The 23,675-nt window shown below is 38.6% G+C and overlaps 1 protein-coding gene and 1 long non-coding RNA gene across 3 annotated transcripts in view; one reads left to right on the plus strand and one right to left on the minus strand.

Moving 5' to 3' along the window:
* Positions 1-17,719, minus strand: part of UBE2W (ubiquitin conjugating enzyme E2 W) — a 75,088-nt gene extending 57,369 nt beyond the window's left edge. The window contains exon 1 of one of the 2 annotated variants that reach the window (XM_043601211.1): positions 17,618-17,719. In XM_043601211.1, coding sequence (XP_043457146.1) covers positions 17,618-17,719 — 102 coding nt within the window. Of the gene's footprint in view, positions 1-1,596; positions 1,720-17,617 lie in introns of those variants that run through there. The other variant, XM_043601212.1, reaches the window with a different exon arrangement.
* Positions 17,720-18,981: 1,262 nt separating this feature from the next.
* On the plus strand, positions 18,982-22,534 carry LOC122496065. Its single transcript, XR_006300666.1, has 3 exons — positions 18,982-19,118; positions 22,016-22,073; positions 22,229-22,534. It is a non-coding gene; the product is annotated as an uncharacterized LOC122496065 (long non-coding RNA).
* The last annotated feature ends 1,141 nt before the right edge of the window (positions 22,535-23,675 follow it).

A 23,675-nucleotide genomic window follows, 5' to 3' on the forward strand; every position in this document is an offset into this window, starting at 1 on the left:
GTTTTCTACCATTTTGGGGAAGCTCCAACCCAATGACTTTAAATTAAGTGTCATCAAGTATTTCAAGAGCCAGAAAATACTGAATTCTGTGACTCAGGAACACTATTCTTAAAAATTTATCCTAAGGAATAATTTAAAATTGGGGGGTGGGAAGAGAATGAAAGCTCATAATGGGGGGAAAAAGTGGAAACAACAGGAACATGACTATTTAGATCATGACAGGCTGTTAGAACAAACACTGACACTCAACTCTCTATACCAGAAGACAGCTTCCAGGGCCTTTACCTTTTAAATTTTACAACTAAGAAGATTTTATAAGATCTTTTTAAGCCACAAACTTGATGGATCTCAGTTGGACAGATCTTTACTTTTTATAGACTTAATCCCAAAGGAACACACTTCTGATGATTTGGAACTTACTGAGCGTAAATATTAGAACATTCATATAATAAATACATATATTTTTAAAGATGTACTGCATTTTTATTGTGATTTTTACTGTTCTGAGTAAAATCTAGTTTTGTAATGGAACTCATCTTGGAAAGATAAAATTGATAATATGGACAATTTCTTTGAAAACATAATCTGTTCTGTCTGTTAAGTAGAGTTATCTGAGAAGTATGAACCTAGCCAAGTTAAGTCACCTCAAATTGGGGCCCATTTTTTCATTAAAAAAAAAGTTAGATTAAATGATCTCTAAATTTCCTTTTAATTAAAAAATCCCAGAACCCATTCTACTTGTTTTCACAAGTTAAAGCTACATGCAGCTTCCTCTAGACATTGTTCAGTCTGATTCAATATTTACCCGCAATTAGTTTTCTGTAGTTTTACAAGTGATGCATACATTCTCATCAAAGTTTTAAGCACTTCTGTATATTATCTTGTAAATCCTATATATTATAATATGTTCATCTAACATGAACATAGTGTTATTTCTGTATATCCAGATCTCTACATAACTACAATGGTTTACAACGTGTTCCAAAACTAAATACAGCAGTGCCCCCGTACCTGAGGGAGATACACTACAAGACCCCGTGTGAATGTCTGAAACCACAGAGAGTGCCAAACCCTACATGTATACTATGTTTTTTCCTCTACATACATACAATAAAGTTTAATTTATAGACTAGCCACAATAAGACATTAACAGTAAAATATTATAATAAATCATATAAAATAATAAAATACAGCAACTAACAATATACTACAACAAATTATGTGAATGTAGTCTCTCTCAAAATCTTTTTATACTGAACTCACCCTCCTTGTGATGATGTGAGATGTTAAAATGCCTACATAATGAGACAAAGTGAGGTGAATGATGTAGGCACTGTGACCTAGCATTAGGGTATAATTGACCTTCTGACATACTGTCAAAGGATCGATATGTCAAAAGGAGGACTGTCTGCTTCTGGCCCACAGAGGCAAAAATGCAAATATAGAGAAGGCTACTATACAAAGAGCTACTTTCTCTTTGTAGCTCTCTAAATTTCCTTTTAATTACAAAATCTACTATACAAACTTTTTTAGTTAGCCAAACGAACAAATCACCACTATGAAAGCAAACAGGTTCATAATTCATTTTATCATTACCTTGTATCTTGTCCAAAGCAAGCAAATTTCCATTTTTAATTAAAAATAGTATGGGGAGCCAGCTGGGTGTCTAAGTTGGTTAAGAGTCCGACTTCAGCTCAGGTCATGATCTCACTGTATGTGGGTTCGAGCCCCACATCAGGCTCTGTGCTGACGACTCAGAGCCAGGAGCCTGCTTCGGATTCTGTGTCTCCCTCTCTTTCTGCCCTTCCCCCATGTGCTCCATCTCTCTCACAAAATAAACACTAAAAAAAAAATAGTATTGGGGGAAAAGCTACTCAGTATAAACAATTTTCCTCCCTCCCCTTGTTAGCTTTTACCCATTTAAATGCCCACAAAATGTGATGCCTAAGCACTATTTATAAAGATTACCATCAGCAAGAATAAAATCATAAAGTGAACTACTCACCTTAAGATTCCAGGTTAGTTACTTTGCCAAACCCAAATATCCATTTAATGAAAAGATAGTTTGTGCAACTTTTTTATTACACTGAAGATAAACAGTTGTTTGTTTTCTTCCTCAGCATGCTCAGTTATGCTATCCTGTGATTTTAGGGATTTACTCCATCAATACTTTCCCTTGACACAGCAGAAACCTCTATAAGATTAGATTAACTTTGGCAAATAAGAATCAAAAAAAAAGAAAAGAAAAATAGAATCATATTTAATGTTTACAGGAATATTTTTAACATGAAAAATATGGCAATATGCTTAAGACCTGGTGCTTAAGGTAGATGGCAGAGTATCTCATATATATGTAAATACGTAGAAGTGATCAAAATAAAAGGTTTTTTTTTTTCAGAATAGTTTCAGTTTATGTTTTATAAAAGACATCAATGTGTTATAAAAGGCTACAACAGTATAAACAGTATAGTAGTAGAAAGGCTACTATTTTTTTTTTAAGTTTATATATTTACTTTGAGAGAAAGAAGGAATGCACCCACACGAGCAGGGGACAGACTGAGAGAATCCCAAGCTCCTCACAGTCAGCACAAAGCCCGACGCGGCGCTTGAACTCACGAACCATGACATCATGACCTGAGCCGAAGTCAGACACTTAACTGACTGAGCCACCCAAGCACCCCCCAGTCTTTTTTTTTTTAATAAAAGCTTTTAAGTAATCGCTACACCCAATGTGGGGCTCGAACTTACAACCCCAGGATCAAGAGTCTCATGCTCCACTGACTAAGCCAGCCAGCACCCCAAATCACTGTCTTCTTAATGATAATTTTTGCTTACAAATTTACACATATTTGGGCCTCAGCTGTCAAAAATAGCCACAGTATAACTCTAAGAGTCTAAGAATACCTTTAGCACGTTTCTTTCACTCCATGCAAACTCAGAAGTCAGCAACTTCTTTAACGTTAGTATGTAAAATTTCTGGAAATACAAGGCCACTGAGATTTAACTAAAAACCTGAGGGAGCCTGGCTGGCTCACTTGGAAGAGCATGCAACTCTTGATCTCAGGGTCATGAGTTCCAGAATACGAGGTGTGTCGAGATTACTAAAAAAAAAAAATTAACTAAAACAAAAAGCAACAACTTGATTTTTTTCTAGAGAGTAACACAGTAACACTCTAGAGAGTAAAACAGTCTATTTGAATAATAAACTTAAAGAGAACATAAAATGTATTTACACTAAGTTTCATCCTAACAAAAACAAAAAGAAATATGATAAGTATAAATGACTGATTTATATAATCAATTTTGGCAACCAATGTTGCCAGTTTAAGAAAATATCAATTTACCTTAAAGTTTTTTTCAATTACAAAACTAGAGCTGAATTTTACCTTATTTTTGGCCACTTTATGAAAATGTAAAATACAACAATAAAACACATTAACAACATATTTTAAATTAAAAAACCTGGTTTCAGTCAGAAGCTGATACAAAAAAATTATCAATTTTAGACTAGGTGCTGAAAAAAAGAGGGAGCAGTACCTACTGACACCATTTTTACTGTTTAGGATCATGGATAATGCTTTCCAAGCCTTCATCATTAACTATCTTAGCCTCCCCTGGTACTTCTATCATTGTCAGCACAAACTTCTGAAAACTATAAGCTTGCCAGGATTGAGCCAAACTTCTTTATCCTTTCAGGGTTGATTTTTCTGTTTTTTTGTTTTGTTTTTGGTAGGAGTATTCTAAACTGACCAATTTCTTCCATGTACTTTAAGTTGGAAGAATCTGAAGTAAAACTCTGTCACTATGCAAAAGCTTTACGTTTAAAGATAAAAAGTCTTATCAGAAACCAGTCTGCATTTTATAGACATCAACAGAGGTCCTGTCTTCTGCAACATCTGAAGGAACCAATCACAAATTCCCTATTCCACAACACTCTCTCCCCAAACAACCTCCTACCTCGACAAGCACACACAAACAGATCTATACCCAAACCACACCTAGACACACCCTAAGAATAAAACATCTGGAAAAAGAATAAATTTCAGACATGAGAAATATCCTGAGACACAACATATTTTGGTTTAGAGAGAAAGCAACCACATTATTTTAGTATCAATGAAGTAAGACCTAAGATTATCTGCTGTTACCATAAGGGTTATGGACTGGAAGTTTAATCACAAGAAAAAAAAAAAATAGATTTGCATTGAGTTCATAAAGGTCTCTCCAATGTGAAAGAATTACCAACCAAATATTAATCTAGTTGAGAGAGATTTATATAATTAACAAATATTACACTGATTTTAAAATTCTATATACTTTTTCCCATTCACCTCATTTCTTTGGTGTAATTGGGCTAAGGCAGAAGCAAAAAAAGAGACATCAAAGGAATAAGAGATATAGCAAGAAATCCATGTTCTCATATCATTTCTGACCTATGTTGAAAAAGCATTTTCCTGAGTCTCTGTTCTACCAAATTGAATACTCAGAAAACACCTGAGTGCTTACCACTAATACACTGCTCTGTGAGTTATACAGAGGCAGAAATGAAAAATACTAATGAAAGAGGTAAAATGTGCTAGGAGTTAGGAAAAAGTGCATACACTGTGAGGACTGAAGCTAAGTTTGGTGGATTCATGCATGATGTCAGGTACAAAGTGAAAGGGCTAACTTTGTTTTTTTTTTAATCCCAGGAACAATAAGAAGAAGGAGGGCTATCAAAACGACCCAGAATTCATAATTAAAAAAAAAAAAAAAGACCCAGAATTCAAAATAGATGTTCAATATAAAAAGTGACTAAAAAGAATTGGTAAGTATTCCTAGCAAGTTAAGGGTGCAGCATCTACATGTTTGCAGTAATGTCCACTTCAACCAATGGACAGGGGAGAGAGACCCAGCACCCAGAATCATATAAACAACCTGACTCTCAGGGGTTTTAATGGACTGATAAAAAGTTCAGCATAGGCCTTAGAATGGGAGATGCAAGGGCCAGTAATAATAATGGCCCTAAGGAAGGGCCAGAAGACTAAAGACAAGACTAATATAAGAACTATTCATATTTTAATACAGGGCCCCTAAGATTATTTAAAATAATAACAACAAAACAACTTGAGATTGGAATTACTCAAGTTCAACTCCAAAGATTCATGAAATAAAATTGGTAAGTCTGTCTAGGTACACAATTGGCATAGAAAAATCACTCAACTCATAACTGAGCCTAGAAGACCACACAGCAGCCACAGAATGTATTTTGTTCACAAAAGTATCCTCCTCCACAAAAGAACTCTCCTGGCAGAAACTTTCTTTGTATAAAATAGCCACCAAACAAGAGAATTCACTAAAATTAATAAAGCAGTCAACATTGGTTGATATGTACAGGAAATGGATGTTCTTTGATAGAACTGTAATTATACAGATAGCCAGGAACACATAGAAAGACTGTCAGTCTCAAATTTGGTTCTTAAAGCTCTCTCCAGAGGTATCAACTTTGAAATGTCTACTGTTGGGGCACCAGTATGGCTCAGTCGGGTAAGCGTCCAACTTTGGCTCAGGTCATGATCTTGCGGTTCGCAGGTTCGAGCCCCGACTTGCGCGCTCTGCTGTCAACACGGGGCCCACTTCAGATCCTCTGTCTCCCTCTCTTTCTGTCCCTTCCTCATTTGTGAGTGCCAGTGCATGCTCTTTCTCACTCGCTCTCTCAAAAATAAACATTAAAAAAGAAGGTCTAATTAAAAAAAAAGAAGCAGAAGAAGAAAGAAATGTCTACTATCTCCTGAACTCTAAATCTGGTCCAAGGAGATGGATTACACCTGATCCAATTTACATCATTTGCACACCTAAGTTCACCCCCTGTAGTAAAGATGAGTTCTCACCTTACACTGCACATTAGAATTACCCAGGAGCTGAGAAAAATTCCAATACCCGGGATGCATGCCAGACCAATTAAGTCAATCTCTGGGGATAGGTCCCCACCCCCCCCCCCCCCCCCCACGTTCAGAGCTCCCCAGGTGATTTCAATATAATGCCAAAGTGGGAAACCACCAACTTGAATTGTACGGGTAACTCAAGTAAAAAAACTAGAAGGCATTGGGGCACCTGGGTGGCACAGTCGGTTAAGCGTCCGACTTCAGCCAGGTCATGATCTCGCGGTCCGTGAGTTCGAGCCCCGCGTCGGGCTCTGGGCTGATGGCTCAGAGCCTGGAGCCTGTTTCCGATTCTGTGTCTCCCTCTCTCTCTGCCCCTCCCCCGTTCATGCTCTGTCTTTCTCTGTCCCAAAAATAAACGTTAAAAAAAAAAAAAAAAACTAGAAGGCATCGATCTACAGCAGAAAAAGGTAAAAAAGGAAACAAGGAACCTAGATGTAGCAAGTTTTACCAGTTTTAACCTGGTTGCAATATATTTGAAATCAAAGGCAGACTGAAATTTAAATCAAACAGCCAATTCTCAGTATTCACAGTAGTTATGTTACAGACTATAAAATCACAGCAAATACTAAATTAGCAAATACTGAACCACGCTGTTCCTAAGGGAAAGAGAGTTAGGTTCCTACATCCTCTGGTCACACTCAACCAATCAGTTAACAACCTGGTTTTGTGTGTTTGTTTAAAGAATCCTTAATATCTGTTGTTGATTCATTAACATTGAACCTAAGGCCAAGAGCTTATGCCTAAAAAAGGTTATCTAACACACACCTTTTCTACATAAGGTACATTCCAGTTTTCTTGCAGTTAGGAACACTAGACAGCACTTCAATAATATGCCTGAGCACCATTTTAAACAGTGAAATCTCAAAAAGCACATAAATGCAAAAAAAAACCCCAAAACATGAAGTACTAAATAGACCAAAAAAAGGACACTTGTTTACAGCATGACAGCTCAAACAGTTACAGCATGAAAGAGTGTTGCCTTGTTTGACTGCAGTTGGGTATGTGCATATTTAGGTACTCCAATTTTTCACAGCTCTGCACATGTGTACAAATCACCATAAAAGCACCATGAGGATTGACTTTAGGCTTACAAATAAATTTTACCAAGCAGGCAGGTTCACAAATCCTGTATACAGAATCCATGAATACTGAGAATAGTCTGTAGAAGTGTCAAGGTAGCTCAAATTGTTACAAAGAAATGAATTCTATTTGAGTTTCAAGATCAAGAACCATGACACCAATATGCTCATCTATGTAATCTTGTCCACTAGAACTCCTAAATTGGATTTCCTAAGAATGTGACAATTTTTCTCATATCAAATCTATATTAAAAAATAAATAAATAAAAAGCCTATATACTCAGGGCTCCTGAGTGGCTCACTAGGTTGAGGGTCTTCAGCTCAAGTCATGATCTCACAGTTTGTGGGTTTGAGCCTAGCCCCACTTTGGGCTTTCCGGTAACAGCATGGAGCCTGCTTTGGATTCTGTCTCTGGTCTCTCTGTGCCCCCCTCTCAAAAATAAGTAAGCATTAAAAAGAAAAAAAAAACAAACAACAAAAAACACCCGTATACTCAATTTGCTCAAATATCTTCTTTTCATGTAGTACAAAAGTAAACAAATTATATTTTATCAAACACTTCTAATCACAAAATACAGCAATGACTTAAAGAAAAGGTATGCTGGCTGAATCAGATGACCTCTAAAATGCCCTGTGGCGTGAAGTTTTTTTAAGCCTAAAAAGTTAAGTTGGTATGCCTATTTTAATTATGATAAAAGCGGGTATGTGAATAAATATTCTCAGTAACAGTTTATTAGGACCACAATCAACATTTTTTAGTAGTAGGGCTGCAATACAAATTGTCATCTGAAAAACAGCTTAACAGCTCCACTTGACTTAGAAAAATAATTTGAATCCAGCAGGATACTATCAAATCTGATAGGCTCTCACCTTGGGCAACTTCAAAAAGAAAAAAAAACAAGCTGCCATATTAATGCTATTAAACTAAATATGCCTCATCATATAGAAAGTGGACTCAAAATGAATCAAAGACCTAAATGTGAGAGCTAAAACTGTAACACTCTCAGAAGAGAACATAGCTGTAATAAAGTGTAAATCTTTATGACCTTCGATTAGGTAATGATTTCTTAGATATGACACCAAAAGCATAAATTTGACAAAAGAAAAAAACAGTTAAATTGGACTTCATCAAAATAAAAAATTTTGTGCTGGCATGGATACCATCAGGAACGTGCAAACATAACTCGGAGAAAATGTTTGCAAATCACATATCTGAGAAGGGGCTTATATTCAGAATACACACAGAAAAAAACTCGCTTACAATTCAATGAATAGACAACTTTATTTTTTAAATGGGCAAAGGATTTGGCTAGACATTTCTCCAAGAAATTTACCAATAAACGCAAGACACGCAACATCCTTAGTTATTAGAGAAATGCAAATCAAAACCACAAGGAGAGGGGCGCCTGGGTGCTCAGTCGGTTAAATGTCTGACTCTTGGTTTTGGCTCAGGTCATAATCTCAGGGTTCATGGGATGGAGACCCAAGTCAGGCTCTATGCTGGGCATGGAGCCTGCTTAAGATTCTCTCCCTCTGCCCCTGCCCTGCTTGTGTGCACATGCACTCTCTCTGTCAAAAAAGAAAAAAAAAGAAAAAAAAAAAAAAAGAAAAAAAAAAAGAAAAACAGAAAACAAAACAAACAAACAAAAAACCAAGGAGGTATCACTTCACATCCACTACGATAGCTATAATCAAGAGTGGACAGACACTGGCCAGAATGTGTAGAAACTGGAACCTTTGCACACTGCTGGTGGGAATGTAAAATGGTGTTGTCATAAATGCCTAGCAGTTCCGTAGAAAGTTAAACACAGAGTTACCAAATGACCCAGCAATTCCACTACTAGGTATATACTTAAGACAAATTAAAACACTGCCAAATAAAAACATGTGCATGAACGTTCATAGTGGCATTCAAAAAGTAGAAACAATTCAAATTGCCAGTTAACTGATGAATGGAAACAGGAAACAACCCAAATGTCAATCAATTGATGAATGGATAAACTGTGGTATAACCATAAAATGGACTGTTAGCCATAAAAAGGAATTAAGTACTGATACAAGCAACAATATGGATAAACCTCAAAAACATTATACTAAGAAGCCAGTTACAAAAGGCCACATATTGTATGATTCCATTTATATGAAGTGCCCAGAACAGGCAAAAAGAGACAGAAAATAGATTAGTGATTTCCATTTGGAGGGGCAGGGGTGGAGGAGGAGGGGAGTCGAGGAAGTGGGGGGGGGGGGGGAGGAATGGGGAGTGACTGCTAATAAGTAAAAGGTTTCTTTTGGGGATGAATTAAATAGTAATGATGGTTGTAAATATACTAAAAATCACTGAATTGTACATTTTAATAAAAATGAGGGGCGCCTGGGTGGCGTAGTCGGTTAAGCGTCCGACTTCAGCCAGGTCACGATCTCGCGGTCCGTGAGTTCGAGCCCCGCATCGGGCTCTGGGCTGATGGCTCGGAGCCTGGAGCCTGTTTCTGATTCTGTGTCTCCCTCTCTCTCTGCCCCTCCCCCATTCATGCTCTGTCTCTCTCTGTCCCAAAAATAAATAAACGTTGGGAAAAAAAAAAAATTTTTAAATGGTAAGTTCTGGGGCGCCTGAGTGGCTCAGTCAGTTAAGCATCCGACTTTGGCTCAGGTCATGATCTCACAGCTTGTGAGTTTGAGCCCCACATCAGGCTCTGTGCTGACAGCCTGGAGTCTGCTTTGGATTCTGTGTCTCCCCCTCTGCCCCTTCCCTGCTCATGCTCTGTCTCAAAAATAAATAAACATTAAAAAAATTTTTTTTTAAAGGTAAGTTTTATAGTATGTGAATTATATTTCAATTTAAAAAAATGTGAATGTGCCATTTAAACTGTTATAAAAAGTCAAAATATTACTTTGCTAATCCTCTTCAAAATTTGAGAATTAGTCAAGCATAGATGCTAATTAGAAACCATACTTCTTCTCTCCCTCCTATAGTGTGGAAATAGAAGAGATCTCATTTGACACAGGATCATATAGGAAATCTGCTTTTTCCCATTGATAGCCAACACAGGAGCAAGAATCAGACAATTTTTTTTAAAAAGTGAGTATCTGGGGGTGCCTGGATGGCTCAGTCAGTTAAGCATCCAACTTTGGCTCAGGTCATGATCTCATGGTTCGTGGGTTTGACCCTGCGTCGGGCTCTGTGCTGACAGCTCAGACCCTGGAGCCTGCTTTGGATTCTGTCTCTCCCTCTCTCTCTGCTCCTCCCCACGCTCTATCAAAAATAAACAAACATTAAAAAAAAAAAATTAAAAAGTGAGTATCTTATAGGGATACTATAGTTTAAAATAAGAGGCCTATAGCCTCTAAAGATCCATGACGTGAAGTAATTTGCAACTTTATCCCATGTGATTATTATTCCTATTTTATATTGGGCAAAAAAGGTTATACAACTATTAAGTGGCAAGGCTAGAATCAATTCAAACCAAGTTTATCTGAATCCAGAAGCTGCGCTCATTTATTCCTTCAACGTTTACTGAGGGCCTGCTAAATACCAGGCATTGAGTCATGTTCAGGAAAAACAGTACGTAAATTAATAAATAGTATGTCAGGGCTATGAAAAACTTAGCAGAGTAATTACAACTGCCATGGATGGAAGAGCTATTTTACACTGGGGTGGTCAAAAGAAGGGTTCTCTGAGAAAACTACATATGAACAAAGATCTGAGAATAAACAAAGGAAGTGAGCCATCCCAATAGGTGAAGACTCCAAGAAGAGAAAAAAAGGCAAGAGCCCTGAGGTAGAAATAGAAAGGAGTCTGTAGGTAAGTGAGCAGGGAGGGGAAAAAGATAGATAATGTAAGGCATTCTATGCCCTAACAGGGACTCTGGATTACAGGTGTAACCCCTTGAACATGGGTTTGAACTGCACAGGTGCACTTACATATGAATTTTTTTTTTATAAATACAGTAGAGTAATATAAATGCATTTTCTCTTCCTTATGGTTTTCCTTTTTTTCTCTAGCTTACTTTAAGAATACAGTATATAATGCATATAACATTCAAAATACAGGCTAATCAACTATGTTATCAGTAAGGCTTCCAGTTAACAGTAAGCTATTAGTAAAGTTTTTGGAGAGTCAACAGTTATGTATGGATTTGGACTGCGCAGGGGTCAGCACCACTAACCCTTGCATTGTTGGAGGGTCAACTGTATATTCTGAGTAAAACGGGGAAGCCACAGCAGGGATGCGAGTGCAGTGACATATGACTTTTGTTTTGAAAGAATCTAAATAATGGGCTGAGAAAAGACAGTAAGAGAACAAGGGCAGAAGCAGGGAAATCAGTTATGAAATTGTTGATATAATCCAGATGAGGGATGACAAGGATTTCCATCAGGAAGTAATTCAGAAGACAGGACAAACAGTTGGATTCTGGATATATTCTGAAGGTAGAGCTGGATAGAATTTGATGATGTTTTGATTATGGGATAGGACGAAACCAAGGTTTCTGGTGAAACAAATGGATGAATAAAGTTGTCATGTACCAATATGAAGAATACTACAGGAGAAAAAAACAGGTTTGGGAAGTAAAGTCAAAAAAAGCAGTTTCATACATGTTTACCTCTATCAATCTGCTTTTGTCTTAACCACTAACTTGACACACTGATTTCTGTGCAACACAGACATTAAGTAGTGAAACAGAACCTAAATCCAGGTCTTCTGATTCCAGATCCTATATTTTTTTCTAATGAAGTTTTATAAGACCTACTGGATGAAATTAGTTTTTTTTTTTTTTGAAGTTAGTTTTTATCAGAATAAAATAACTCAAAGGCACGCACCATTTGTTGGTGACCCAAAACCTGCATTCACAAATAAAGGCTATCAAATGAAGAATTATTAAAAACACCTGACAAACAGGAACAAGTATTGTGTAGGTAAAATTAAAGCAGACAGCAATGACACAAAGAAATAAAATTCACATAACAAATGTTCAATTTAGATAAATACTATGCAGAACTATACTTGCAGAAAGATGCCAGATCACCCCTACTTTTAAAATTCTCCTTGGGGCGCCTGGGTGGCTCAGTCAGTTAAGCGGCCGACTTCGGCTCGGGTCATGATCTCGCGGTCCGTGAGTTTGAGCCCCGCGTCGGGCTCTGTGCTGACAGCTCAGAACCTGGAGCCTGTTTCGGATTCTGTGTTTCCCTCTCTCTGACCCTCCCCCGTTCATGCTCTGTCTCTATCTGTCTCAAAAATAAATAAAAAGTTAAAAAAACTTTTTAAAAAAATAAATAAATAAAAATAAAATTCTCCTTGGGGTGCCTAGGTGGCTCAGTTGGTTAAGCGTCCAACTTCAGCTCAGGTCATGATCTCAACAGCTCATGGGTTCGAGCCCGTGTCCAGCTCTGTGCTGACAGCTCAGAGCCTGGAGCCTGCTTCGGACTCTGTGTCTCCTTCTCCCTCTGCCTCTCCCCTGCTCATGCTGTGTTTCTCTCTCAAAAACAAATAAACATTCAAAAAAGAATAAAACTGAAAATAAATTTTTAAAAAATTCACCTTGATTAATAAAGACTCTTGGGACACCCGGGTGGTTCAGTCGGTTGAGCGCCCGACTTCAGCTCAGGTCATGATCTCACAGTTCCGGAGTTTGAGCCCTACATTGGGCTCACTGCTTGTCAGTGTGTCAGCACAGAGCTCACTTCTGGTCCTCTATCTCCCTCTCTCTGTTCCTACCCCACTTGTGCTCAACCAAAAATAAACATATTTTTTTTAAAAAACTATCTTTGAACAGTAAAGATTTGCCATAGTTTTACTCAGCACACAAGTACATGCATAAAAAAATTCTTTTTAAAATGTGATGCATTAACTTTATATTATAAAATATGGGGAATATTATCCTCTCAGCTACAGAAGCTATAAAATATTCTAGCAAATGTTTACTTCTTGACTGTAAAGTTAAGTAATTGTCCCAATGATTTCTCTATAATGCCAAACTTGTTAATATGTTAATAACCTACAACTTCATAGCATTAACAGATCTAATCACAGCTTCACCACACAGTGGCTACATAATTTGGGTAAGTCACGTTCCAAATAAGTGATTACTCTCCGTCTCTACTGAAATGAAACAGGATTATCTCATTTCCATTTTACAAGGTTGGAATAAGAATCCAGAAAGAACGTTAAGTATACTTTGCAAAACATAAAAATTATGGCAAAGATAAACTAAGAAAATAAGCCAACTTTTGGGGGAATACATATATATAAATATGAATTTTAAATTATTCCTTTATAGGGCCTCAACCTTACTATTACAGAATTGCTTAAAAAAATTCTCAGGGGTGCCTGAGTGGCTCAGTCAGTTAAATGCTGACAGCTCAGAGCCTGGAGCCTGGAGCCTGGAGCCTGGTTCAGATTCTGTGTCTCCCATTCTCTCTGCCCCTCTCCCGCTCATGCTGTCTCTCTGTCTCTCAAAAATAAACATTTTTAAAAATTAAAAAAAAAAGATTTCTGTAAAATAGAATTAAACTATTTCAGAACTTGCTTTAGTTAGAAACGCTTTTTGGTTTGCCAAACAATGAACATTTGCTGTAATCACTATGCACCCATTTAAGAGACAGAGAAAAGGTATTTTTCCTATTCTCGGGAGATCTATGGCCCATGGGAGTGAAAGAGACCTGAAAAGTTAAATAAAACACCCAAACACTTTAGGATAAAAATAGAAGGCATCTCATTAAGCAGTAATTGATTAACAGCTAAAAGAAAGTATCACAATGACTGCTTTGAAAGTTAAGATGATTACCTTAGTTTTATCCTTTACTCAAGTAACTCTACTATCTAGTTATATTTATCATTCACACAAAATACCTTCAATTCTATTCTGTTCCCCCTTTCCTAGGCTTCTCCTAAAAGCTCCCGGACAGCCCTGTTCCTAGCCAGATTATGCAATCAACCTTCTCAGATACTATAATTCTAGGTATATATACTCCCCAAGTTCCCAGTACCCAGTAAACCTCAAGATCCAAGATGAGTCAATTTTCTAACCTTTGATTGTGCTGTAACCCTTCACATCACAAATACTTATATGGAGTCCATCAAGGCAATGTGACTACTAAAAATGTCAGTAAGAGCCCATATTCTACCTCTCAATTACTACAGCCAGATACTTGAGTAAAGAGCAGTGCAGTGTTGTGAATAATCCAAAATAATTTATTCTAAATCCTCTGAAAAGAAGCACCCATTCAAAATCCACCTGTTTCTAAATCTTAATCTCCTTCATCTAGCTAAATCAACAGTTAATAAATAAGTCTCCATTAGGTAAGAGAGAAAAAATGCACAAAATCTGCAAGAGTAATTTAACATTTCTAGAACTATCAAAATTAAATGTGGATCTATTTCTTTACTCTAACTCCTGCCAATGTTAAGCACTGCCAGAAACCCACCATTCTCTAAAAATGTTTTCTTAAAACATAATCTAACCATTATCCTGGTAATATGTGACTTTGTTCTAGGAAGAAACAGTTGGAAAGAAAAAAAAAATGAGAAAGAACATCTCAAAGGCTTAAATAAGTTTGAAAACCACAATTCTGCACTGTATACTGAAGAACAACTCTATCAATATGATAGAGGACAGCACCTCCAGCATTACAGAGGTGCCAGATGTACAGAGCTGTACAGATGTGATGATACTCATCACCAATGTTTTATTTCATCCACCTTAGTACCTGATTCAAAAATTATTTCCTAGGTATGCCACCACCTGAGAAAAGGCTGGGAGGCACTGATAGGGTACAGTAAAGAAGTTAAAACCTCAACTTCAAAATATTCTCCAATGAGAAAATCAAAGTCTACTTGATGTTATTGATCCTAAAGACTTATTTCATTTTACCAAGTAATCAAATCCTACATTTGTAGAGTATTTATGTTTTTAAGACACAGTTCCTCTCACAGCTTATGTAATCTCTTCAGCAGCAATAATATCCTGGTACGGGTAAGATAAAGAAATCTGAAAACTTTTTAGGTAAGACATGGTCAGAGCAGCATTTGTGTATAGTATCTTTTTTTCCTAAGCTGAGGATTCCTAACTGAAATCCTCAAAATATCCATTTCCTAACTTCCTTCCAAAGCACTAACACCTTCCTTCTAATATACTATGCAATTAACTTAAATATTTAGTTCTTATCTGTCTCCCTCAGCTAGACTATTATATCCACAAAGGCAGAGGTCCTGATCTGCTTTGGTTTATCTGCTTTATCTCCAGCACCTTGATCAGTACCCAACACAGTGGGCCCTTAAAAAATAATTGATAAGTAAATAAACAAATTTCATAATCTGGTTGCAGTTTTATATGTAATTCAGTTTTTTGAAGAGTTAAGTTTAAGGGGTACCTGGCTGGTTCAGTCCATAGAACATGTGACTCATGATCTTGGGGTTTTAAGTTTGAGCCCCACGTTGGGTGTAGAGATTACTTTAAAAAAACAAAATCTTTACAAAAACTTTTTTTGCTATTAAGATGGTCAGGAAAAAATTTTGTTCACCAAAGACAGAATAAACACACTGAAAGTAGTAATGTGTTTCAGAAGTTTGATTTATCTATATTAAAATTATTTTTCTAGTTACTACCAGAAAACCTTTATCAGGTATTTCAAAAATACACACAAAAGGAAAGGTTTTATTTTAACTAAAATAGGAAACCTTAGTTTTCCATTCCTCTAATCAGAAGACACTAAGGAATAAAGGGTAATAAGATACTCAGAGGTAGTACTTGGGACACAGAAAAATGCAGTGGCAAGTATTTTTTTTTTTCTCTATTGCTTAAGTCGCCATGTAAAATCCAAGATTATCACCATTAAGTTCTGTACTGACTCAGTTCTGTACTTTTTCCTTTTAAAAACTGAAATCTGCCTTTTCCAGAACCCTGGAGTCTAAATCTAACCAATTAGTTATCCCTATAATTCCCCATCAAATACAATCTCACAAGTGTTGTGGATTTAACCTTAATTTTTAGTCTTAAAACAAATACTTTTAATCTTAATACAAATAATCTTAAATTAGTCATATAGCCTATCTACTGTTCAACTAGTGTTCCACAGTTCCTTTTTTGGCCTCAAATGACGAAACTTCTCTAACGTCTCTGGGGAGGTTGGTGTAAAGTATAATGTTTCCTCAAATTGTTCTTGTTTTTTTCCCCGCACCATTTTGTGACATCCCTTCAACTAGGAACATTATATACATTTTTCTATTCTGAAGGAAAGTCCAGAGTGAGAAGCAAAAGTAAAAATACCGCACGGAAAATAAGTTGAAAGGGAATAGATAAGAAAAAGCACAGAAGTAAATGTGAAGCAAATATGTCCACAAAAGAGGAAGATGCAGAAAAGAGAAGAAAAAGTGATCTTGCCTAGAAACGAGAGAAAAAACAGAGGGGGGGGATAGGGAGATTTGCTTATTCTTCTAGAAACAAAAGCACTAAATCCTTCTGAGAAAAATGTCAGTCTCTTTAAGATGATGTCAAAACTCTAAAAAGCACTCAGCTGACACTCCAAACAAGAGTTCTACCTTCTCTTCCTATATACTTTCATTAGAGCTAGTCTTCATCTGTAAAATTAAATGCAGCTATAGATAACACAGTCAATCTTTACAAAACTGCAGTTGTGGTTGCCATCTTTGCCTGGAAAACAAAACAAAACAAAACACCAAACTCCATGGCTTGGGGAAAAAAAGAATGTATTAAGTTGGAAAGCCAGAAAACCATGAACTGCTAACTCAGGTAGCTATGACACGGGTTAATAAACGCCTCCTACCAAACTAAGATTCCACTAAAGACCTGGGGAAGAAGGGCAAAGGGCTGTAGCCTTACCGCGATCACAAGGGTGGGGCACCGTAGAAAAAAAATTTTGAGGGCGAGCTATCCCGAAGGTATAAGGGGGCTGGTGACTCAGATCTCGGGGAGACTGCATACTAGGCGACAAATGATGCTGATGGACTAAGGGCAGCTTCGGGGAGAGCTACAAAGTGAGCTGCCGGACTAATGCTCGTTGAGAGTGGGAAGGCTAACAGAGGAAGATACACGGGGCAAAGGATTAAGAGTCAAAAGAGAGGAGAGCCGAGGGGCCGAATAGTCAGGGAAGCTGGGCGTGGGAGGCCTGGGCAGAGGCCGCGAGGCTCCTTTGCAGCCAGCCGCCTTCTCAGCTACCCCACACTCAGCCCCTCTCAGGCCCGCCCTTGCCCCAGTGACAACGGCGAAAGCAGCTGTTTCCGCTGGGCCGGGGACCGCGAAGAAGGCATCCCTGCGGCGGGCGGACAGGCCAGTGTGTGTGTGTGAACGACAGATGATTTCGAGACCACTGTCGCCGAACCAACGCCAAACTTCGCCCTTTCCCCCCCTCTTAGCCTTCTTTATCCCCCAACTTCCCGGCCGGCTGGTGTCCGCTTCGACCGACCGAGGACCCCCCTCCCCCGCCCTTCTTCTCGCCTTCTCTCACCCCTCCCCAACGTCCTGAGGCTGGGAAAGGACTGGCTACCAGGGCCGCTCCCGAGCCCGCCCGGGTGCCCCAGAGTCCCAGACGCCGCCCCTGACAAAACGCTTGCGTTCTCTTGGCGGCTCCCTCGCCCGCCCAGATGCTGCAAACTCCTCTCACCTGCATTGACGCCATGATGGAACCATCCCCCCAAGGCCGGCGAGGCCAGAGACGCAGGGGGCGGAGCTGCCGTGCTCGCGTCACGCCGCGGGGGCCCAGCATCCTGGGCGCGGGGGGCGGGGCCTCCGATGGGAAGGGGACGGCGGGAGGGGATTGGCTGGAGCGCTGGGCCTCCGTGGGGGAGGGGCAGGCGAGAGCACAGTAAATGGCGCTGTCGGTACTCAGTCACATCCAGCTCTCCGGCGTGCCCGGCGAGCTCACCTGCTGACCTGGTCGTCTAAGAAACGTCGCTCTGGTTCTGATCTCGCCATGGTGGTTGTTTTTTTCTCTCTATACCCCGAGATTTTGATGATGTCCAGTCCCGTGGGGTGTTCTTGTTTGTTTGTTTTCAACCACAGGTGTAGGGTTTACAGATTTTTTTCCTTTCGCGTGGCTTTCCACACCACCATGCCCGCTTTCACACCCTTGGGGCCAGTTACCTGCGGGGCTGCTTTCTGGTCTTTACAGTCTGGAAAGCTTCTCATATTCCTAATTTGGGGGATAGAGACACAGATTTCTTTGTACAGTGGGACAAGAATTGAGAGCAAAACAGCACTTTGGTATTTTAAAGGCAAGGATAGAGCTGAAACTTGCCTGAAAAGGGAAGTTTTTCTTTTGTTTGTGTGCTGTTGTCTCCTCACTACCCCAGCCCCTCAGTTTTAAACTTCACGTGTATCAGTAATAGGGTTGTTAGGGCATTCACATTTGTTTATAGAGATTTGATCTTAGACATAATGTGCCAGTGCACTTTATAATTTACACTTACAGCTTGTAGCACATCCGGACTTCTCTTCAGCTTGTTTCATGGTGGGCAGTTTTGTAGTCATTTGACCGAGGGATGTTTTTGAATAGGGAAAGCTGAGCATTCAGAATTTATTCTGGGAATGCACCAGTTCTGCCAACATTTATCAGAAGCCACAGTTTTAAAAGCTATCCCAAGACTGAAGATGTCATTGGTTTTTAACAGGAAAATGGAAGCCAAAGGCTTGTACCTCATGTTCTTTTAAAGATTTAGGTGGCTGATACATTGAATAGAATGCTTTTACTTTACCAGAAGGAACGCTTAAAATCTATCATTTTATTAACTTGGGCTCTTTTTGCAAATTTCTGTAAGATTTTAAATATAAGAGCAATGTAGGATGTTATTCTTCTCCCCCTAAAGATAGATCATTACGTTCTCTGAGAAATTCTCTGAAGTGTTTTCAAAAAGGAAAAAGATCTTTTAAAAAGACCGATTATTCTATAGTATAATATGAATGAATCATTCTTCATCACTGGAGAGGAAGTTATATTGATTTGCTTTTTCCTCTTAGAATTCCACCCTATTGCCAGAAATGGGCTGGTTTCCCTTTGTTGTGCAAAATGACTGTGTCCTTGAGGAATGTTTGGAGGGTCTTGGCAACCAGGAATCATCCAGAAGCATATCTGGTGTCAGCTCAGTTGTGTTGTCAACATTTCATTTGTAAGTAAAACCCATATATCCCAAGGAAAGAGGAAAGCTTTTCCAGATAAATTTTCTTCTGGAAATCTTTATCCCTATGTTCTCAGAAAATTTCTCCAGAAGGTCAGGTTTTACCATCTAAAGTTCATTTTATTTAGCTTTTTTTTTTTTAATGTTTGTTTATTTTTGAGAGAGAGAGCATGAGCAGGGGAGGGGGAGAGAGAGAGGGAGACAGAAGACCTGAAGTGGGCTCCAAGCTGTCAGCAAAGAGCCCGATGCAGGGTTTGAACCCAGGAACCACGGAATCATAACCTGAACTGAAGTTGGCACTTAACCAACTGAGCCACCCAGGCACCCCAAGAGTTAATTTTATTAAAAAGCTGAGTCTTCGTAAAGTATAAGTGACATCGGATGACCCCCACAAACAAAGCATTATGACATCGGCAGAACCAACAACCTGCCATGACATACTAATAAGAAAAGGAGTTACAGAATTCCTTACAACACTCCTCACAGTAAAATCAACATCTGGTCCCTTGGGTTATATGTATGTTAAAAAGGATCTTCATGGGAGGGATAAGTCAGTACCAACTATATCTTTCCTGGGAAATATTAAATAGTATATGCTTACTATCTTTTCATTTTTTCTTTGATATGTAACAGAAAGATCCTGATGTACTCAGGAACTAAAACAATGACTTTCAGATGGGGTGAAGTGTATAGTATTTCCAGGGAGCATGAAATCTTTTTATCGAAAACATTTCATTATACAGTGTTTGAAGACTAGGCTCACATATCATTTCTTTACAGTGTGGGACTTAGTATCAGATAGGCAAAAGGCAAACTGTCTGACAATACCAAAAGTGGAGGAGGAGGTGAAGCTCTCATAAACTCTATAGGAGTGAAATGGGTACAATCCCTTTGGAAAACAGTTCAACGATAATAAAATTAAGATTTCCCATACCCTTAATGAACCTTTTTAATGGCACCATTTGCAATAAAAGATACAACAGGCGTATTAAACCAATGCAAATGTTTAACGTTGTTGGAATCCTGATTCAAACCAACTGTAAAGAAGATATTTTTGAGACAACTGGAGAAATTTAAACATAAAAAGTATTTGATAATTTTTGATTTCCAGGTCAATTACAAATGACCATCATGTTCAAGGAGGTGATTCTCCCTCATCTCACAAACTACCCCCCCTCCACCTCCCTGGAAGACAAAAGAAAAGAGGACATACACAAGCTATGTATGTGCCTGAGGTCTTACCTACCAAGGCAAAGGCAGAGCCTGTGATACAGAGGACTAAAAGCAGCTGGACTTTCTGGCAGAAAAAGGGAGGAAATATGGGAAACCAGAGTCTAGTAACTTGAAGAACCTACAAAGTGATCACGGGGCAAATACTGCAATATTGATAATATAATCTGATTTATGAATGTCTGAGTTCTAGTGATGCACTAAACTGGAGACTTAGGAGAAGTCCTATGAGAATATGCTTGTTGGAGTGTGAAGAGGTAGAATTGAGAAGTTTTCACTTGAGTCTGTGTCTCCACAGATGGTTTGTTCGTAGTCTCCTACTGCCTGATCTCATCAAAGAAATGTAGGTAGTTCAGTAATCATTAGCTTGTTAATTGGATGTTGGAAAAGACACCAAGCTATGAATCCAATGCTTATAGTCTTATCACTCTGTCATTAGTGAGCTTGGTCAGGGCTCTTAATCTCTTTGGGTTTATTTATCAGTAAAATGAGCAAGTCTGGCTGCATAATCTTGAAGGTTTCTTCCAGATTTCAAATTCCATGTACCTACTAGAGATAATCAAATTTAAATGATATATCCAAAATACTATCTTAAAAAGTCTAAGATAAAATGCAATGGGAATGCTGTACTATTTTGAGTTAAAAAATCATGTTTATAAATATGTTAGGAATGAATTTGACTTCACTGCAATTTATATAGACATACTGGGGGCCTTAGTTAACAATTTTAAAATGCTAGTGTAATCCAGTTGAGCTACAGATGGGATTTAATAAAGTAGCAAAATTCTATATTCACAATTTAGAGTGATACTTTAAGATAATTTTTTTTTAACATTTATTTATTATTGAGAGACAGAGAGAGACAGATCATGAGCAGGGGAGGGGCAGAGAGAGGAGGAGACAGAATCTGAAGCAGGCTCCAGGCTCTGAGCTGTCAGCACAGAGCCCTACGTGGGGCTCGTATTCACAGGGCTCAAACTCACAGGGCTCAAACTCACAAGCCACGAGATCATGACCTGAGTCAAAGTTGGATGCTTAACTGCCTGAGCCACCCAGGCGTCCCTGAGTGATAATTTAAAATAAGCAAAGCCCTGGGTGGCTCAGGCAGTTAAGCGTCTGACTCTTGATTTCAGCTCATGTCATGATCACAGGGTCATGGGATCAAGCCCTGTGTTGGGCTCCATGCTGAGCCTCTGCTCCTCTCCCCTGCCCATGCTCACTCTTGCTCTCTCTCAAAAATAAAACATAAAAATAAATGAAGTTTCCTTTTAAAAAAAGTGTAACCCAAACTAGTCATTTCATGTGAAATCTATTAATAAAGGACAAAGAAAATTAGCAAAATAACACATGGTTTATATGTATGACCTAATATGTATGACTTATTTTATATGTCAAAAATAGTTGATTCACATACATATTTGGTTTGTAAACAAAATTGTGAATCAAGAGAACTTCGTCTTCACTTTCTCCCCTTTACCTGTCCCTCTAGCTAGAATTCTTTTCCCCATGTCTACATTCCTTGAGCACATTCCTTGTTTGCTTCTCCCCTAAACCTCTTATCAAACATGTTCTTAGCAAGTTATCCTATTTTTTTTCCTTTTTGTCCATGGACCCACTCCACAGAAAAATGCGCATACCTGTGAAATTTTGTATTTCAGGGAGTTACCTGACCTTCAGAAGAACTTCATCCAATAGCAGACGTGTATAAACCTCAAGGTAAGAACACCTCTACTGAAGAGGTAACTGTCATGATAGATAGCAGCTCAATCTCATGACCTTTCAAAACCAGTTTATCCTTTATGTAGATATAATTTCATAGCACTTGCTTTCTTTTGTTCACTTGTGTATTTTCCTATGTTTCTGAAAAGCAGGGTCCTGTGTGAAAAGCTCCAGATTGGGAACCAGAGGAGTTATATGCTTGCCTTCATCCTTCCCAGGGGTGATATTGAAGTTACTTTACAACAGATGTGGCACAGGTGTGGCAAAGGTTCCAACCCTGCAGAACAGAAGCTGCTCAATGCTGGGGCAGGAGCCTGGATATTCCCTACCCGGTGGACCAGGTATCTGAAATTAGATTATAGGAAGATCTGGGGTGATTCAGAGGATTGAAGGATTGATTGGGGGTTTGAGGGAAGTGGCTATTTACTAACCACTACTGAAGTATTTCAGTGTTTTATTTTTTAGGGGGGTGGGTGATAGAAGTGTTCTAAAACTGGATTGTGATGATGGTTACCCAAGTGTATAAATTTACTCAACATTTTGAGCAATTATGTGTGAAGTTTATGGTATATAAATTATACCCTAAAGAACTTTTTATTTCTATTTTTATTGTTTTTTTTTTAAGTAATCTCTATACCCAACGTGGGGCTCAAACTCATGACCCAAAGATCAAGAGTCGCGGGCTCTTCGAATTGACCCAGCCAGGCATCCCCCACCCCTCCCCCATAAAGCTATTTTTTAAAAAATAAAAGCACTTCAAGATTTTAATATATCCATACCAGTAAGTCATGGTTGGTCTTTGGACTGGCTCTCCCATTAATGATATGAGATTGAAGGCTGGGTAGGTATCTCCTCAGTCTGGACTTTTCCATCTGTAAAATGGGGAGTCAGTTATTTTTTCAGAACTTTCCAGATAAGTGATTTTCCTTGTAAAAAATTCCATAACTGTCTCATCATAATTCATATCTCCCTCTTTTCACCTGCTCATAAGGCCATCATTGCCCAAAAACATATTTATCCTTTCTCTGCTGCTTAGGATGGATGGCAGCCCTACTGATTTTGTCCTTGCCAGATAGTTCTTTTTCATCCTATGACCTTCCCTCCGGCCTAACTTTCTCATCCCTTTTTTATGCCCCCTTTTGCCTGATCTCTGTTTACCATGTGTCAAAAAAGGCTCTAGACTAGGAATCAGAAGGCCTACATTTGAATCGTAACTCAGCTACTTCTTAGTTTCATGACCTGGAATCGGTCATTTAAACTTTTCTGGACCTTGTTTCGTCATCTGTAAAACAGGGACAAAAATGCCAACACGTGGTTTGTGGTGGAGTTAGGTGAGATCATTAATGTGAAGAAGCTTTGTGAACTGCATATCACCATCCAGTTGACAGGCAATACCTACTTTTTCTTCTGACTTACTCCAAGTTCTCTCTCCAGTGGGCAGATGACATGTTGGCTAGAGATAAGAAGTGGGGTGTGTGTGGCAGTGACTGAGAAATACCTATGACAAGATCCCCAAATTTCATACCCCTTGTGAACATAGAGCAGTCTGTGCTTTGAACTGAGCTTGCCATAAGCAAAGTTTCAAGGTTGGGATGTTGC

The sequence above is a fragment of the Prionailurus bengalensis genome, chromosome F2 (assembly GCF_016509475.1).
Source record: "Prionailurus bengalensis isolate Pbe53 chromosome F2, Fcat_Pben_1.1_paternal_pri, whole genome shotgun sequence".
In the NCBI taxonomy this organism is placed as follows: domain Eukaryota; kingdom Metazoa; phylum Chordata; class Mammalia; order Carnivora; family Felidae; genus Prionailurus; species Prionailurus bengalensis.